This window comes from Oncorhynchus nerka, linkage group LG20, assembly GCF_034236695.1.
Source record: "Oncorhynchus nerka isolate Pitt River linkage group LG20, Oner_Uvic_2.0, whole genome shotgun sequence".
NCBI classification, from domain to species: Eukaryota; Metazoa; Chordata; class Actinopteri; order Salmoniformes; family Salmonidae; genus Oncorhynchus; species Oncorhynchus nerka.
Genome location: NC_088415.1, coordinates 54280039 through 54300115, shown reverse-complemented (window position 1 = coordinate 54300115; position 20077 = coordinate 54280039). Strand labels below are relative to the sequence as shown.

Below are 20077 nucleotides of genomic sequence, written 5' to 3'. Positions count from 1 at the left end.
TTGTTTACACGTCTATGTAATCTGCACTCAATGGTGTCTGAAAACACTTTCGAAAAACAATATATTTATATAACCTTACAAACATGGCGATTGCAGTGCCCATAAGTGTGTTTTAGAAGAGTTATTTTGCTGACCAGTCCTTTACAAACGCTTTCATCCAATCCCAGTCCTGCTTTGCATAGAATGCCACACCCTCTCTATCGTCACTCAGGAGATGGTGGGGCCTGTGTGAGTTTCTGGTCCTCGTCTTGGCAGGACAGGGGAAACGCTCGGATTTTCAGAACTAAAGCAACAACTGACCGAGAGGGGTACAGTAAGGAAACGGGTTCAACCAATTGCTGATTCACTTCTAAAGGTGTATCATTATCAAGTATCCGTTTGGGTCTTAACTTGAGACAAAACAAAGTTCTAGAATTGCTTCGCGTCATTGTATCCGAAACGAGAACCCGTTTGAGGTTCGACGGATAGATAAAGCGACGGGGTCAGACAGACTATTGTTTCCCTGTGTTTTCTGTCCAACTTCAGCCATTAACAGGGTAAACAAAAAAAAGACGGATATACAAAATTAAATAAAAACTTTATCCAACGCCAGAGAATAAATGGGCTAAAACATGATTCCGGTAAGTTTGTTTCTTTGTTATTACTGAAGCGTGTCCGAGTGAGTGCGCCTGTGCAGTCTGACCATTTGAGCTAGTACGCCACAAAGGATCAAAATATCTGTTCCAATTTGTGAGCTGTTCCGCATTGTAAATTGTCTTGATGTTACATTTGTAACAATGTTAAAATTACGAGAGCTGTTTGGGCTACTATTAGCAAAGCGCCGGATATCTTTCTCTGTCGGCCACATTTGTACCTAGCATTTTTTTTGTCAAGGGCTACTAGTTTGCTCGCTCAGTGGTTGACCCATATCTTTTGGGGGGAATACAAATGTATAATTTCCGACAACTAATGAGTTGCAACAGAACGCAGCATGATACATTAAGTTCGCTAATCACTTGGGTGATTTGGTTCTGAGTTGGGAGATTATATAGCCCAGCCCCTGACCGTCAGTCTCGTACATTGGATCAGGGCCAGCGCCCGAATGAACCAATTGGACTGCCATTTGAATTCTATAGGCGGGACCGTTTTTATCAATGGGTGTTCTAGTAAATGAGTGTCACAATAAAGAATAAGCAGCTCCCGAGTTTCAAATTTGGCCAAGCTTACAATTTATCCTACATTTCTACCCAACTGCGTGTCCGTTTAGTATTTGTAAATGCAAATAAAAGATGGACAAGTTTAATTTCAATAATTGTCACGTGGTTAATCATATTCTGAATTAATTAAAATGATACAAATCAAAACGTTTAAATTCAACTAATGCAAGAGCACCAGCCTTTGCCATATGGACACATTGATTGCCTACACGGTGATCAATTGGCGGCTAAAGAAATTAGCGCATGGAACTCCGAGAGAAGTCGACTGCGGCATTGGCCTATAGGCTATCACTCCCATCGTCAACTAAGTCAAATGCATAGGCTTAAAGCCAAAAATTAGAAACAGTAGAAAATATCCGGATACATTCAGGTTCATTTAATCCCATTCATCTCTTTTACGTCTGTCTTTATTTGAGCTATCTCTAGTGAAGTGCAATATTGTATGAACTCAGCAGTTTGGTGTGCTCAAGCGCGCACGCTCTACGTTATCAGGACAGAGGATCCACACACATGCTCATTGCTCACATGAAGCACTCCAAACAAAAGACAATGACAACATTTACAAAACTCGTAAATGATGGTTATGAAATGAACCAAAAGTTGTTTCTCACAAGTATAGCAGGTTGTGAACTCTGCAAACAACGTTTCCACTCTGAGAAAGTGAACGGTAAATGACTATAATACATGCATTAACAGAAATGAATGTAACCAAATGACTGGGATTAATGGTACATTTACTAGGCCTACTGGTTAAATATGTAAAAGGGAATTGATAAAAAAATATATATAATCAAAGGGCAAACAATTCACACAATGAAACAATGAATGTGCAGGAATTGGCAGGAGACAATGGAGCACATTCTGGAAAGCTGAGTGCATGCATTCTGGAGAGCGATGACCATGTCTTTGCCACACAACCCTTCCGTTCTAGTCCTATGCACTTGTGATTTAAAATGTTATTTAACCTTTATTTAACTAGGCAAGTCCAGTTAAGAACAAATTCTTATTTACAATGATGGCTTACCCTGGCCAAACCCTAACCCGGGCGACGCTGGGCCAATTGTACGCTGCCCTATGGGACTCCCAATCACGGCCGGTTGTGATACAGCCTAGAATCAAACCAGGGTCTGTAGTGACACGTGATTTGTCACATGTGCTGAATACAACCGGTGTAGACCTTACAGTGAAATGCTTACTTACAAGCCCTTAACCAACAATGCAGTTTAAAGAAAACAAGAAAAAGGATCTGAGGACCCTTGCCAAATCTTTTCAGTCTCCTGGGGGGGAATAGGCTTTGTCTTGCCCTCTTCACGACTGTCTTGGTGTGTCTGGACCATGATAGTTTGTTGGTGATGTGAACACCAAGGAACTTGAAGATCTCAACCTGCTTCACTGCAGCCCAGATGAGAATGGGGGTGTGCTCGGTCCTCCTATTCTTGTAGTCCACAATCATCTCCTTTGTCTTGAAAACATTGAGGGAGAGGTTGTTGTCCTGGCATCACCCTATAGGCTGTCTCATCGTTGTTAGTGATCAGGCCTACCACTGTTGTCATAGGCAAACTTAATGATGGTGTTGGAGTCGTGCTTGGCCATGCAGTCATGAGTGAACAGGGAGTACAGGAGGGGACTGAGCATGCACCCCTGAAGGGGCCCTGTGTTGAGGATCAGCGTGGTGGATGTGTTTGTGTTACTTGCCTTGATGCGAGCATAGAAGTAATTTAGCTCATCTGGTAGGCTCGTGTCACTGGGCAGCCCATGGCTGTGCTTCCCTTTGTAGTCTGTAATAGTTTGCAAGTCCTGCCACATCCGACGAGTGTCGGAACTGGTGTAGTATGATTCAATCTTAGTCCTGTATTGACACTTTGCCTGTTTGATGGTTCGTCGGAGGGCAGAGCGGGATTTCTTATAAGCTTCCGGGTTAGTCCCGCTCCTTGAAAGCGGCAGCTCTTCCCTTTAGCTCAGTCCGGATGTTGCCTGTAATCAATGGCTTCTGGTTGGGGTATGCATGTACAGTCACTGTGGGGATGACGTCATCGATGCACTTATTGATGAAGCCAGTGACTGGTGTACTCATCAATGCCATCTGAAGAATCCCGGAACATATTCCAGTTGGTGCAAGCTAAACAGTCCTGTAGCTTAGCGAATGACTGGGATGAGGGCCTTGTCTGGAGTAAATCCCGGAACATATTCCAGTTGGTGCAAGCAAAACAGTCCTGTAGCTTAGCGAATGACGGGGATGAGGGCCTTGTCGGGTGTCTGGAGTAAATCCCGGAACATATTCCAGTTGGTGCAAGCTAAACAGTCCTGTAGCTTAGCGAATGACGGGGATGAGGGCCTTGTCGGGTGTCTGGAGTAAATCCCGGAACATATTCCAGTTGGTGCAAGCTAAACAGTCCTGTAGCTTAGCGAATGACGGGGATGAGGGCCTTGTCTGGAGTAAATCCCGGAACATATTCCAGTTGGTGCAAGCAAAACAGTCCTGTAGCTTAGCGAATGACGGAGATGAGGGCCTTGTCGGGTGTCTGGAGTAAATCCCGGAACATATTCCAGTTGGTGCAAGCTAAACAGTCCTGTAGCTTAGCGAATGACGGGGATGAGGGCCTTGTCGGGTGTCTGGAGTAAATCCTTTGCGTCCGAGTCGTTAAAGAAAAGGAAAAATCTTATCCAGTATGGGGTGAATAATTGCTGTCCTGATTTCTGGAAGCTCTTTTCTCGTCATAAGAGACGGTGGCAGAAACATTATGTACAAAATAAGTTACAAATTATGATAGGGGGAAAAAAACACGTACATTTGGTTAGGGCATTTTTGTCAGATGTTACTATGGAATACTGAAGTATAATTACAAGCATTTCATAAGTGTCAAAGGCTTTTATTGACAATTACATGAAGTTCATGCAAAGAGTCAATATTTGCAGTGTTGACCCTTCTTTTTCAAGACCTCTGCAATCTGGCCTGGCATGCTGTCAATTAACTTCTGGGCCACATCCTGACTGATGGCAGCCCATTCTTGCTTGGAGTTTGTCAGAATTTGTGTTTTTTTGTTTGTCCATCCACCGCTTGAGGATTGACCACAAGTCCTCAATGGGATTAAGGTCTGGGGAGTTTCCTGGCCTTGGACCCAAAATATCGATGTTTTGTTCCCCGAGCCACATAGTTATCACTTTTGCCTTATGGCAAGGTGCTCCATCAAGGCATTGTTCCTCACCAAACGGTTCCTGGATGGTTGGGAGAAGTTGCTCTCGAAGGATGTGTTGGTACCATTCTTTATTCATTGCTGTGTTCTTAGGCAAAATTGTGAGTGAGCCCACTCCCTTGGCTGAGAAGCAACCCCACACATGAATGGTCTCAGGATGCTTTACTGTTGGCATGACACAGGACTGATGGTAGCGCTCACCTTGTCTTCTCCGGACAAGCTTTTTTTCCGGAAGCCCCAAACAATCCGAAAGGGGATTCAAAAAGAAAATGACTTTACCTCAGTCCTCAGCAGTCCAATCCCTGTACTTTAGCAGAATGTCAGTCTGTCCCTGATGTTTTTCCTGGAGAGAAGTGGCTTCTTTGCTGCCCTTCTTGACACCAGGCCATCCTCCAAATGTCTTCGCCTCAATTCAGCTAATGAAGGTTCGGTATTGGCGATCGAAGTTGAATTAGATGTTAATTTTTGTCATTTAGCAGATGCTTTTATCCAGAGTGACCTACAGGAGCAATTAGGGTGGAGTGCATTGCTCAAGGGCACATTGGCAGACTTTTCACCTCGTTGCCTCTGGGGTTCGAACCAGCGACCTGTCTGTTACTGGCCCAATGCTCTTAATCGCTAGGCTACCTGCCGTTAGTGCCAGGCTAGGACATCCAGACTGAAGCCCCTCCAGGACCAGGGGGGCAAAAAAGGACCGTATGGGATATTGGATTTAATCCGAACTTTATAAATATATTTGTCAGGGGGAAATGTCCACATGATACACATGCTGTACACACTACAGTACAATAAAAGGTTTACTTCCAGGTTCCCTCTCAATAATGCTACAACAAAAGGAATATAAGAAATATAAAATATGCACTTGTTGCGTTCCATAGTTTTCTCTGTGAATTGACAGTTAACTTAATTTATGCTTTTGGTCAGATCAGGGCAGAGTTGTACATAAATTCTCCCTAATAGCCAATCTCGAGTTTGCCTTTTGTATTAAGTCAACTGTCCTCTGCCATAGCTGTTTTATTGCTGTTTTTCAAAAAGAGATTATATTATAAAACATCTTACTCTATGAATGACAATTTTTATATATTTTCTCATGTATGAATCGCCTACACATTGAAAATGTCAAATGTTCAATCTATTTTCTCTTTCCATAGGTGTTTCTGTTGTGACTCACTGCCTCTGGTGGGGGGTCAAACTTCATTCTCAGAGGACGGAGAACTTGTGAAAAGAGGACAGAGCGCTTTGAAAAGTTGATGCAATTATACTTAGCTGTGGATATATTGTCTCACATTCCTACAGCCAAAAGGACCAACTGCACGGACAACCGGTAAAGTACGTTAAAATACATGTTTTTTCCAACATTCTTGCTTGTAGAGGTCGTGAGAGCACACTTTCCTGATTCAAATGCTAATTTCAGTCCGACAGGCAAGCGATCTACCTGTTGGAGACCCCTGGACTAGACATTGGCAAACTCCAGTGCTATTTCTCATATTTTTTTGTTAGTGCGATAATCAATTTGAGCACAATGTATTTTACATCTTTGTCTTATCTCTACTAGACTGGAGTGACGTGCGGTGACACCACCAATGGCAACACACATTGACCGTAACAGAAGAATAGGCCTGGAGGTGAATATGGAGACATTCCAGAGTAACGTCACAAAGACTGTGTGTGAAGGAAAGCATGCCGCCCCGCGTTCCTCCAAAACTCCACACCGCCAGATAACCAATGGAAAGAGCCATCTATCCTTTGACCACGATGCAACAGACGGTGATGGAGGCAACGTTAGAGATGGTGGTGTTAGTTTCAGCACCAACCACAACTCTGTGGTGTGCCTGCCTTTGGTCTCTGAGGGCCCGAAGCTAGTATGGACACAGTCAAATCAGACACGTGAGCTTGACACCATCCAAGAGCTGATCCAGGCATTCAATGTGTTCCCATACCCAACATCTCGTGAGGTGAATGCCTTGGCACGGCTCTGTGCCCTGCCTCTGGACAAAGTCAAGGTCTGGTTCATGGTGCAGAGAATCAAATACGGCATCAGCTGGGCCTCAGAGGAGATTGAGGAGACGCGTGGCAAGCTGGCCGGACCTGAGTGGACTAACGACTATGCAAATGAGAAAGAGGAGATAAAGATGAGCACGGGGTGTGGGGAGATGTCTGTGGAAGCAGAGGACACAGGCCAAATGAATAATGGTCTTAACTCTTCCCTGCTCCACCCGAGAAAACGTGCCAGACATGAGACTCCAGAACACTGCAAACCAGCCTCCACCATCCGACATTTCAGTTCCTCTCTCCCACCCCCTCAGGATTCATACTACTACCGCCCTCCTGTAGACATGCCAGCAACTACCGCGACAGAGGCTTCCCTGAACCTCTCTGAGACCTCACTTGGCTCTCCACGGCAACAACAACGCGGACGCTACAAAAAGACCAAAGCTCAGCTTGCAGTCCTTCGCAGCAGCTTCCTGCGTGAAAACTGGCCTGCAGAGACAGAGCTCCGATGTCTGCAGAATGAAACGGGCCTGAGCCGCAATGACATCCGCAAATGGTTCAGCGACAGCCGGTACCAGCTTAGAAATGGGCGCGGACTGCTTCGAACATCCATGGTCTACCCTCAGCTCATCATAGGAGAAGCAAAGGACGAGTCTCAGCAACTTCAGTCTTTTCCACGCGTAGCTCACAGGCCTCGGGATCAAGAAAATGATATTGAAGTGCAGAGAGGGGCTCAATGGAAGGGAGCTCGCAGCAATGGGGTGAAAGATTCACATTTCTTCCAGAACTTCCTGTCAAACAGCCTGGAGACCTTTGGGGAAGGAGCAGTAGAGGTGGAGGAGGACGAGGTTGCAGAGGAAGCCTCTGTTCACACTGAGACTGTTAAGGAAGAGGAGGTGAAAAAGGAAGAAAAGCCCCTACAGTTGATTAGGGGCAACAAAGACCCAGAGATTAAACAACCACCATCAGCCGTTACCATCTGCGCTTCGTCCTCCCCCTCTCATTCTACCACCCCTCCCCTTTCGACTATTGTCCCCACTATTATGCATAGTTCCACTAGCACCAGCACCCTGCAGAAGTCTGCTCGCTCAGCCAAAGCCTCACTCACAGCCCTGTCTCTCTCCAGTCCTCCCTCATCCTGGTCTACTCTTACACCTGCTGGCCGACTACGGAAGACCAAGGAACAACTGGACATACTAAAGGAGCACTTCCTGCACTGCCAGTGGCCTAAGAGTGAGGACTACACCCAGCTGGTAGAACTCACAGGCTTGCCCCGTGCAGACATCATCCAGTGGTTTGGGGATACGCGCTACGCTGTTAAAAATGGGCAGCTACGCTGGGTGCAGGGAGTCCGTGAGCAATTTCTGTCTGAACTAGCCACACAGCAAAATGGCAGTGGAGTCACCGGTGGAAACGGTTCCAGTGGGATCCCTCGGGTTATGGGTAGCCGCAAACGTAAGTCTCAAGCGAATGGCGCCACCGCAACATCCACTGCCGATTTCCCGGACATCAAGCCGCTGGGGGTTTACCATCGCTTGACTGGGGTTCTTCATGAGAAAGACCTTGATGCCCTTTGCAAAAAGTCACGAATGAGCTACCAGCAGGTGCGAGACTGGTTTGCATCTCAGGAGAGCAAGGAAATTGACCCAGAAACCAATGTTACTGATTGAGATGAGGAACTTGTGGGCGGATAAGGGTTGGAAATCAGCACTCTCTCTTTTTACAGAGGACAAGACTGATCATCTCTTACGCAGAACGATGACGCTCCTTAGTTACAAAAACGTTTCATATTGAATTGACTTTGCTCTAATGTGAGCAGGTGTGACTCTTAAATGCGTACGGTCTTTGTAGTATAAGCACAGATCTGGTGACTGCTGAATTATTGCTGCATTCAGTGTTTTTTCTCATAAGCTTGGTCTTGAAGTCCTGCTTGTGCTGCCTGCCTACTATAGATAGGACAGTACCTTGTGCACTGGTTCAATTCCCCCACCCCCTTATTTTGTTTGTGTGTTATGATATAATTTGTAGTCCAGTATTGTAGCAAAATATAATTAACTGGATATAAAGTATGTATTGGTTGGAGCTCCTTAGGTAGTGTGGTTCTCCATTTTTTTCAGAAGTGAAACTACACTTTGGAAACCTAAATAGAACAATTTATGAGCCTTAGGGTAAAGACACTGACTAATCACTGAAAGTATTTTCATTCCTTTACAACCTACAATTCCTCTTCACTAGATTAACAAACTGGACATTAACACTTTATCCTTCTAAATAGACACGTTGCACTTGAATTTTTTTAACCCTGACATTTTAGCTGCCATAATGTTAATTAAATATATTCCTTTTTATAAAAGTTTGAATTCCTATTCAAATTGTTATGCAGTTTGCACTGACCTACAGATGTTTTAAAGTGAAGTTCAATGTCCATGCAGACCATATGTTTAAAACACTTTGAGCAACTGAATTGCACTCTTTGGTCCTGTAAACTCCTGTATTTTTGACCTCTGCTCACCTCTCAAAATGAATTATGTTCTGAAGGGCTGCAATGTTGTCTTATTTTATCGTTGTGTGTGCAGTTCATTTCCCCTTGTTCATACCCCAGATTGGTGGGAGTAGAGTATTCTGCCTATATCGAGCATTCGTGTGAGTAGAATGATTAGGGGCACAGAAGTCACTGGAATTGTGTAATCCAACCAAATTCAAAGTTCAGGCATAGAAGTAATAGATTGTCTTAGTCCACTATAATCCAAAGCAATAACTAGTGTTTTGTGCAGGCCATTTCCTATGCCTCAGAGATTAAAAAGCATGCAAATGTGTCATTCAAACAGGTATACTGGAAAGTATTTAATCAACATTTTCTAGTGTAGAAGTTTGTTCTGTTAGCTATGAGAAGATGACACGTGAAAGTACAAGAATACTGAAGGAGAAATGTTAATGTCCTATTACACTTGTCACATTGCAGCCTTCAGTTGGAAAACGTTTTTTACATTTGTACTTCACTGGATAGATGACACTCATTTTCATAAATTAATCTTTGTTACATTTCAAATGTGCCCTACTGCGTCACTAGAAACAAGTAAAAAACATATTTGCAAATGTGTGAATGTTTTCTTGTTTGTGTGAACTGGTTCGATGGAGGCCTTTCATTCCCTGAACTTTCTGAGATGGGGGGGTCAGCTTTTCATCACAGATGCTGCAGAAAGAGGTAAGAACTATGCCAAAATACTTAGTTGTCTTTTGGCTTAATGTTACGTTAGGTCACATACTGAAATCAATCAGAATTTATCAATTGGATTTCAGTTTTGTCATTGACGAAATGTAAATTTAATTCCAATGGGGTTGCCACTTGCCATTTCTGAGAGGATTTGCAGAGTGTAGTGATAACCCAGTCAAGAACTGGTATTGAATGTTAGTCAGATTCTCAGACCTGAGAATGGAGGAGAGAGGTCTGCTCAGTCTTAACTACTACAACTTTCAATGATACACCGTGGAAATCAACTGATATTAATTCATTCTTACCGGATGGGAGTGTTAATAATGGTGGGTGTCCCTATGAGGAGAGATAAAAACGATTAACATTTCTACCGTCTGTATGTGGACTTTAAAAAATATATATTGTTACCAATCATGAGAAACGGCAGTAGAATGAATACACACTGAACAAAAATATAAACGCAACATGTAAAGCGTTGATCCCATGTTTCATGAGCTGAAATAAAAGATCCCAGTAATTTTCCATTATGCACAAAAATCTTATTTCTCAAATTTTGTGCACAGATTTGTTTACATCCCTGTTAGTGAGCGTTTCTCCTTTGGCAAGATCATCCATCCACCTGACCGGTGTGGCATATCAAGAAGATGATTAAACCGGATTATTACACAGCTGCACCAAGGAAACTAAAATGTACAGTTTTGTCAGACAACACAATGTCGCAGATGTCTCAAGTTGAGGGAGCTTGCAATTGACATGCTGACAGCAGGAATGTCCACCAGAGCTGTTGGCAGACACTTGAATTTCTTTACCATAAGCCACCTCCAATGTAGATGACATTTTTTTAGTAGGCCAGTCAACCAGTCTCACAACTGCAGACCATGTGTAATGGTGTTGTGTGGGTGAGCAGTTTGCTGATGTCAACATTGTGAACAGTTCCCCATGGTGGTGTAAGCTACGGACAATGATCAGAATTGCATTTTACCGATTGGCAATTTGAACGCACAAAAATACAGTGAAGAGAGGCAAGTGTATTTTTAAAGTTAACTAACCAACAGATGCATATCTGTATACCCAGTCATGTGAAATCCATAGATGAAGGCCTAATGAATTTATTTCAATTGACTGATTCCCTCATAAGAAACTGTAACTCAATAAAACCATTGAAATTACATTTTGTTCAGTGGTACAGCTTGGTAATTTTTGTACGGTTAGAAATGATACAATTTGAATGTGTCAATGTGTGAAAATAATGGTTGTGGAAGATCCTTTCCCTCCCCTGATCCCAACCCCTCCTAGCTGTCACTTTGTGGACTGTTGAATTATTTCTGTGACGTCTTTAAAAAATGTTTGGCATGAAAATCTGGCCAAAATGTATTTTTTTTAACGAGATCAAGTAATCTGGTGTGTACCACTCGTGCAGAGAGTTACCACCCTCGTGCAGAGAGTTTACCACCCTCGTGCAGAGAGTTCAGGCTGGAGATTGATGTGGCAGAACCAGGCGGAGTCTGGAAGCAGGCAGGATTGAGACCATAAGCAAAGGCACTGCTGGAGGAAAGAGTTAGTCAGATGCAGAAGAATGTCAAGACAGAGGACAGGGACATGAAACCCACTTCAGCAAAGAAGGAATGCAAATTCACTGCAAGGGTGAGTAGAGTTTGTCTTGAGCCTGGTGTGTCAAACAGTTAGTGATGGGTGAAAACATCTCTGAATTTAATAGATTGTTTGACAGACTGTTTTGTTAGTACGCGTACAGATGTAGGTTCTTAATTTTTGCCAGTTTGCTACAGCATGAAGATAATCATGCAATAACGACATGGATATGGATTATGATGAATCAAATCTGAAATTTGAAAGTGGAAATGACAAACATCAGAAGCCTTTTCAAACCTCAATTACACTACAAGTTTTACATTTCCTGAATTGAAGAAATCCTGCAACAGGGTGATCAAATTAAGATCCGACATCTGTACATGCCTGTCTGCCACCATATATCTTCTATCGAATAGGATGTGAGCGAGGGGTGGCTGTAAGAGTAAGGATAGATACAGAAAGTGACACACCATTGCTCATCATCTGAGGTTTAAAATGGAATTCCCCATGGGGATTCATTGAAATAATATCATCATGTTAAGATCTCTAAGATGCATCTAACCACAACCCATCAGTGTTCCCCATTACCTGGGGAGATGACAGCCACTGGAAGACATACTTTTTACACTGCTGGGGAAACAGATCCCAGTTGTCAGTAAACGCTTTGAGCTCATGAGATATATTGAAAATCAACATGTGATAAATAGTAGAGACCCCCCCCAAAAAAGTATAATATATAAAGTCAGAAGTTTACATGCACTTAGTTTGGAGTCATTAAAACTCGTTTTTCAACCTCTCCACACATTTCTTGTTAACAAACTATAGTTTTGGCAAGTCGGTTAAGACATCTACTTTGTGCATGACACAAGTAATTTTTCAAACAATTGTTTACAGACAGATTATTTCACTTATAATTCACTGTATCACAATTCCAGTGGGTCAGAAGAAAACATACACTAAATTGACTGTGCCTTTAAACAGCTTGGGAAATTCCAGAAAATTATGTCATGGCTTTAGAAGCTTCCGATAGGCGAATTAACATCATTTGAGTCAATTGGAGGTATTTCAAGGCCTACCTTCAATGCCTCTTTGCTTGACATCATAGGAAAATCAAAAGAAATCAGCAATGACCTCAGAAAAACAATTGTAGACCTCCACAAGTCTGGTTCATCCTTGGGAGCAATTTCCAAACACCCGAAGGTATCACGTTCATCTGTACAAACAATGGTACGCAAGTATAAACACCATGGGACCACACAGCCGTCATACCGCTCAGGAAGGAGAGGCGTTCTGTCTCCTAGAGATTAACGTACGTTTGTGCGAAAAGTGCAAATCAATCCCAGAACAGCAAAGGACGTTGTGAAGATGCTGGAGGAAACAGGTACAAAAGTATCTATATCCACAGTAAAACGAGTCCGATATTGACATAACCTGAAAGGCCGCTCAGTAAGGAAGAAGCCACTGCTCCAAAACCGCCATAAAAAAGTCAGACTACGGTTTGCAACTGCACACGAGGACAAAGATTGTACTTTTTGGAGAAATGTCCTCCGGTCTGATGAAACAAAAATAGAACTGTTTGGACATAATGACCATCGTTATGTTTGGAGGAAAAAGGGGGATGCTTGCAAGCCGAAGAACACCATCCCAACAGTGAAGCAAAGGGGTGGCAGCATCATGTTGTGGTGCTTTGCTGCAGGACGGACTGGTGCACTTCACAAAATAGATGGCTTCATGAGGGAAGAGGGAAATGTGGATATATTGAAGCAACATCAAGACATTAGTCAGGAAGTTAAAGCTTGGTGGCAAATGGGTCTTCCAAATGGACAATGACCCCAAGCATAATTCCAATATTGTGGCAAAATGGCTTAAGGACAACAAAGTCAAGGTATTGTAGTGGCCATCAAAGTCCTGACCTCAATCCTATAGAAAATGTGTAGGCAGAACTGAAAAAGCATGTGCGAGCAAGGCGGCCTACAAACCTGACTCAGTTACACCACCTATGTCAGGAGGAATGGGCCAAAATTCACCCGACATAGTGGGAAGCTTGTGGAAGGCTGACCGAAACATTTGACCAGAGTTACATTTGGAGGCAATGCTACCAAATGCTAATTGAGTGTGTCAATTTCTGACCCACTGGGAATGTGAAAGAAATCAAATCTGAAATAAATCTATCGACATCTCACATTCTTAAAATAAAGTGGTGACCCTAACTGCCCTAAGACAAGGAATTTTACTTGGATTAAATGTCAGGAATTGTGAAAAACTGAGTTTAAATGTATTTGGCTAAGGTGTATGTAAACTTCCGACTGATGTATAACAAATGTATTTAGATTATTTTGGTTACTACATAATTCCGTATGAGTTATTTCATCGTTTGTCTTCACTATCATTCTACAATGTAGAACATAGTAAAAACAAAGCTTTGAATGATGTGTCCCAACTTTTGACTGGTACTGTGTATAGAATTTTTGGAAATGATCTTTAAACCTGCAAAATTCGCACCCACAAGAGGGTTTTGAACAGTGTGTAGTCCCATAGAAAGATGAGGCGTGTGTGCGTAACGATGCTCCTACAATGAATTGACCCATAAATGCCCTTGGGAAACTTGGCACTAATCCCAGATGGCCAACTGGCAATCCCTTTGATCTGCACCGAGTTGGGTAAATTTGCCTTCAGATTCACACTTTACTTTCGGAATCGTCGCCACAGCACTCAAACTGGTTCCTATTGGTCAATTCAAAAGGGCCGATTGAGGACCTTTAACTGAAGAATGTGTTGTTTTCTATGATTGCGTACAGGTATTTTCTACAGTAACAGACACCTTGGTAAAGGGTAAATAAAAACTGAAAGACTAGTGGAAGAACTGGAGAGCCATGTCAAAGTGATTGTACCTACAAGCTGAGTGTTGTGGCTCAGGCTTCTTGTTAGCAGCAGAGTACAACTTTAACTTGAGTAAACGCCACACTTAAGAGAAAGTTGCCTTCCCTGCTGGGACAGTTGTCGGCCTCTCCAGATCATTTATATCTACTTCAGCTGCATTGTCATGCTTTTTCACAACTGCAGGCATCGTCAGGGCAGTAGTTGGAGTCTACTTCAGAATCACTAGCACCCATCTAGTGTGGCCCAGTCATGAAACCTAATGGCCAAGGCATAATAACAGGCCTACTCTGCCAATACAGCGGTGCTACAACTGGATGTATAGGAAAATACCTGAGCCTCGTCAGGAACACAATCTTTACAGTGTAAGCATAGTTGCGTTGTCCAAGCACTATCATGTTATAATGAAGTGCATAATTGACTGTCACTGCACCATGTTAACCACTGATCTGATAGCAAAACCAAGTTAAAAATTTTGCAGAGTATAGCTTTAGATGCTTATTTAGAGACCAAACCAAGACATCACTGTAAGTATTAAACATTTATTTCAAATCAAGTCTGACACTACAGAGTCAGGCATGCAAGATGGCCTCCCACGAGTCACATCTGGCCTCAGGTTCAGGTATGAAACAAATACAAGAACTGATGTACAGGCCAATGAAATAATGCAAGTCCAACAATAAACTCTCAAATGTTATTATTGGGCAGGGATAAAGCAAACCCAGTCAATCTTCTCAGGCCGGTGAATTGTCAGTGATGACAAGTGGTCCAATAAGAACAGCACTTTGAGTTGACCCATGTTTCCCTGAAAAGATGAAGTTCAAACATTAAACCTGATTGTGACACCATTTCTGTGTTCTGTTGCCCGGGGACAATAAGTAAACATTTTAGTGGGGTGCACAAAGAGTAGTACCTGATGCAATTCCACTTGTCTTCCAGGGCTCACAGCTGGAGTCACAGCAGCCACAGAGGGTACTATGGTAGGGGTCATCAAGGAGCACCCAACTAGAGGGCGAACACAAGCACATGAAACCAGAGTAGTACTTTAACGTGCTAAAAGTACCTCCAAAATACTAATATATTTTTGTAACGTGTACACATTTTACCCATGCCCTTTCACATAGTGGCAGGCCTTCTTGCTTGTGTCAAGGCCACTGGGGTCCCAAGCCAAAAGTCTGCAGTGAATATACACCTGAGAAGAGATTAAGGATATTACTGCACATTTCAGAGGTGACAAACTGTCAATCATGTAGATTAGTAAACCCACTTCCTTGCCAACGACGAACTTGAAGGCTTGCAGAGACAGACGGATTTCAGAGGTTCTCTGTCTTGGTTCAAACTTTGAATTGAATTCTTGCTAGCGACAAGACATCTGAGAACAAAACATTTGACAATCACTAATGATTTACACAAATCCAGAGTCACGTGGAGCATCCTGCTGTATAGCCCAGTGGTACATACCCCTTGTTGGTGATGATGGGGTGCACCGGGCCCTCAGACTGCAGCTCTGGTGTTGTGGTTGCCACACACTCCTCTAACAGTAGCAGCAAGGGCTGATGGACCATCTGCTCCACTGCTGCAGAGATGTGGATGAAGGAGCCCAGGGGATATTCCCGAGACAGATGTGGTCCAGAGAAGTCATCTGTAGGATACGTATATGGTCAGGCTTACATCTACAGGATTCAAGTGGTGTACTTCAGGCAGTGTCAAACCTACCCTTCATAAGTTCCATGTGGAAGACTAGATCTCCTTCACCATACGTATGAAACACTGGGTCAAATATGCCAGGCGCCCAGTCTGCAGGCCTCCACAGACCCGGGGAAATAGATTAAACATTTAGCAGAGAGTCAATTCATGGTTAAACTTGTTCTAGTTCAGCATTAAGACAATGCAACATCAATAAAATAGAAACATTTATTCTGGAGTACACAAACAGCCACAAATCACCTTTCATAGGAACAAACCACTGGATGAGAGAAAGACTTCAGTTGAGCTTTAGGACCAGACATATAGATCAGCTCATTCATGTACATCAATGTGTCCCCAGTCACCTGTAGTGAGGTAGGAGGGATAGGGGTTTAAACATTTCTGACAGCCAAATATACATGATATAACTTCAGCTAAACCCTACCAGTCTACTGAAGTTACAGTCACTGAATTCCACTTGAAACATGGCCTCCCCAGCAGAGATACTACTTGGATAACAGTCTCCCAGCCGGAGTAGTGAGGTGTCCATCTGTGACTGGGCCGCCCCCCATCTCAGGGTGACTGAGTCACGGCCACAGTCCACCTTCAGATCTGCCAGGAGGACAAGGCTGTCTAGTTATAGTCTCAAATATAAAACTCAACTTCTGCAACGTTGCCATGAGTTTTATTAAGTCAATGCTCACCTCCCAAACAAAAACAGAATGCACAAAGAAAATAATATAACACATTACCATCCTGTGCCACAATGGTCGCAACAGCCATGCCTAGGAGGACCGCACTATGCCAACAGTAAGCCTTCATGACTCAATAGTATTCCTTGAATGACAATGTTATTGTTGAAGAGACATATTTATACCAGCCAGCAAGTGCTCAAGTTAATCACTGTCATCAGTGTGTTCGCTGTTAACAACCTCCAGCTGCAGGCGATCAATCCCTGATTTGGAAATCGTTACGAACTCATCCCATTCTCCTAATGTATTTCTGATCAGATAGGCTGCATTTACACAGGCAACCCAATTCTGATCTTTTTTTCCACCTGTTTGTCTTTTGACCAATATGATCAGCAATGAAAAACAGCTACTGTGAAAAGATCTAATGTGATTGGTCAAAACACCAATTACTGGGAAAAAATATCAGAATTGGGCTGCCTGTGCAAAACAGCCATAGTTCCTAAAGCAAAAGGATCAGATGGTTTTCATTGCAACGATATCGTTGAACAGTAACATCAAGCAAATGTAATCTTGTGCAAATAAAACTGAGATAGTGGTTTCTATCGGTAAAGAAAATGGTTAAAAACTAAAATATTTTATCATGGTGGAGTGCTTTCACTCAGTCATGTCACAGATCAGTGATTGGCTCATGGAAAGAAGCAAACAATAATGCATTTTCAAAGTATTTGTACAGGGACAGAAAGATTAATGGGGAACTGCCTCGTAGAACCAACTTCTCTGGTTATAAACAGCCTATGTGGCATTGATATGAGTCAGAAACATTCATAATCGTGTCAAAATGGACTACACAGTGTACATAGGATACATTTGGTCATAAAGTCAGTCTCGTCCAAAACAAGATTTGAAGTGAGTACGTCACAATGGGTTGGGTATGGATTACTTGCATGCCCACTTTTGCCAATGATGTCCAGTTGCCCAGAGACAATAAGGTGTGGTCCGCCTCCCAGCTGCCATGTGTTGGGGACATGTCAAGTCTGCAATTTACAGTGAGGTATTGCTGTCACTCAGATTTTTTTCATTTATAGAATTATTACGAGATAATAATGAAATAACTCCTTATAACGAAATAAGCCATTAGCTCATTATTACGAGAAAGATGACATTATTATGAAATAATCTGGTTGCACATTATGAGAACTATTGTATGCCTTTATTATGCTGAAATGTTAGCAAAGGCTACTGGGCAGGTAAGCTTCCTCTCATATGCACAGGCTGACATTATGAGTTGATCAACTTTCATTTTCTCCTCGTTTTAGGCATTGGGAGATATTAATGTCACCGTTCAACTATTGTATTACTCTCTCTTTGAGTCAACTACTCAACACATTTTATGCACTGCAATGCTAGCTAGCTGTAGCTTATGCTTTCAGTACTAGAATCATTCTCTGATCTTTTGATTGGGTGGACAACATGTCAGTCCATGCTGCTCTGATAGGTTGGATGACATCCTCCGGAAATGATCATAATTACTCTTTATGGATGGGGTGAAACCATGAGCCTCCTAGGTTTTGTATTGAAGTCAATGTACCCAGAGAAGGACAGAATCTAGCTGTTCTCCGGCTACACCATGGTCCTCCTCTGAGGAGCCTCCACTGGTGTGTGTTGCATACTTTTCTTTAAGACTACCAAGAAACACTGTGTGACCCTGGTTAATCACACTTCGTAACGGCAGATTTCCTCTTCATCTGAAGAGGAGTAAGGATCGGACCAAGATGGAGCGTGGTAAGTGTTCATGACGATTTATTAAAAACAAACTGAAAACTGGAATACAAAACAATAAACGATGTGATGAAACCGAAAAAGTACCGTGTGGCGACAAACACTCACACGGAAACAAACACCCACAAACCAACAGTGAAACCCAGTCTACCTAAGTATGATTCTCAATCAGAGACAACTAATGACACCTGCCTCTGATTGAGAACCATACTAGGCTGAACACAAAAACAAACATAGAAAAACAAACAGACTGCCCACCCCAACTCACGCCCTGACCATACTAAATAAAGACAAAACAAAGGAAATAAAGTTCAGAACGTGACACACTGCAGTAAAATGTTTAATTACAGCCACACCAAACCTTCACAAAAGTTTCTAAACTTTATTAGGGTAATATCAAAAGTAAACAAAAGTCAAGATATTGTTTACAGGGAAAATGTGAGCAGGCTATTACATTTCAGCAAACACAGCATTACATTTGGAACTTAATTTGGCCAATGGCTCAACAGAATGAAGCAAAACAAGCTTTCCTGATCAACTGCGTGTTATTGAATGACACCCGCCTGTCTTGATCAATGAGAATATTTGAAATAGATAAGATTGCGGCATACACATTGTCGGTGTCACGACTCCCACCGAAGGTGGCTCCCCTGCCTGTTTGGGCAGCGCTTTCGTAGACGCTTTCGTAGACGAGATTCTCAGAGACCTGCACGGGCAGGGTGTGGTGGTGTATATCGATGATATACTGATCTATTCTGCCACACGCGCCGCGCATGTGTCTCTGGTGCGTAAGGTACTTAGGCGACTGCTGGAGCATGACCTGTACATCAAGGCTGAGAACTCGGAAATTGAGCGGGTGTTACAGTTGGAGCCTGCACCTCCTCAGTGTCCAGGGGGTGTTTAGTACGTGCCGCTTGGTGTTCGTGATCGTTTGATTCGATGGGCCCATACGCTACCCTCTTCGGGTCATCCTGGTATTGAGAGGACAGTGCGGAGTCTTAGGGGGAGGTACTGGTGGCCCACTTTGGCCAAGGACATGAGGTTTTATGTCTCCTCCTGCTCGGTGTGCGCTCAGAGCAAGGCTCCTCGACACCTGCCTAGAGGGAAGTTACAGCCCCTCCCCGTTCCACAACGGCCGTGGTTGCATTTGTCGGTGGATTTTCTCACCGACCTTCCCCGTCTCAGGGAAACACCACGATCCTGGTCGTTGTGGATCGGTTTTCTAAGTCCTGCCGTCTCATCCCGTTGCCCAGTCTCCCTACGGCCCTACAGACTGCGGAGGCCCTGTTTACCCATGTCTTTCGGCACTACGGGGTGCCTGAGGACATCGTTTCTGATCGGGGTCCCCAGTTCACGTCCAGAAATTGGAGGGCGTTTATGGAGCGTTTGGGGGTCTCGATCAGCCTGACCTCGGGTTTTCACCCTAGAATAATTGGGAGGTGGAGAGAGTGAACCAGGATGTGGGTATGTTTCTGCGGTCGTATTGCCAGGACCGGCCTGGTGAATGGGCAAGGTACGTCCCATGTGCGAATGTGGCTCAGAATTCCCTCCGCCACTCCTCCACTAACACGTCACCTTTCCAGTGCGTGTTGGGCTACCAGCCAGTCCTGGCCCCATGGCATCAGAGCCAGGCCGAAGTTCCTGCTGTGGAGGAGTGGGTGCAGCGCTCGAAGGAGACCTGGAGAGCCGTCCAGGAATCACTTAAACAAGCTTGTGGATGGCAGAAGAGGTGCGCTTGACCGTCACCGCAGTGAGGCCCCCCCTTCCAGCAGGCCCCCCTCCGCCTGCCCTGCCGGAAGCTGGGGTCGTAGTGTGTTGGGCCAATTCTCAAATTAAATCAAATCAAATTGATTTATA

The 20077-nt window shown here is 43.5% G+C and overlaps 2 protein-coding genes across 3 annotated transcripts; one reads left to right on the top strand and one right to left on the bottom strand.

Annotated features, from left to right (window-relative positions):
• The first annotated feature begins 207 nt into the window (after positions 1-207).
• Positions 208-9482, top strand: LOC115102777 (homeobox and leucine zipper protein Homez-like). 2 transcript variants are annotated; one of them, XM_029623060.2, is made up of 3 exons: positions 208-620; positions 5542-5714; positions 5946-9482. In XM_029623060.2, exon 3 carries the CDS (start codon positions 5974-5976, stop codon positions 8050-8052), a length of 2079 nt encoding a protein of 692 aa, XP_029478920.1. In that variant the 5' UTR covers positions 208-620; positions 5542-5714; positions 5946-5973; the 3' UTR covers positions 8053-9482. The 2 variants fall into 2 exon arrangements, with proteins under 2 accessions (XP_029478920.1, XP_029478919.1); XM_029623059.2 differs by having other exon boundaries at positions 5542-5719.
• Positions 9483-14589: 5107 nt separating this feature from the next.
• LOC115101729 (zona pellucida sperm-binding protein 3-like) lies at positions 14590-16609 on the bottom strand. The gene is given in 10 exon segments (XM_029621198.2): positions 14590-14868; positions 14977-15068; positions 15170-15255; positions 15331-15410; positions 15413-15435; positions 15525-15705; positions 15780-15868; positions 16011-16114; positions 16195-16361; positions 16502-16609. Coding segments are annotated over 10 exon segments (963 nt in total). The 5' UTR covers positions 16572-16609; the 3' UTR covers positions 14590-14797.
• Between the last annotated feature and the right edge of the window lie 3468 nt (positions 16610-20077).

What these genes read in the sequence shown, in the direction of transcription:
- LOC115102777 (XM_029623060.2), top strand. Translation starts at nt 5,974, where the DNA reads ATGGCAACACACATTGACCGTAACAGAAGAATAGGCCTGGAGGTGAAT.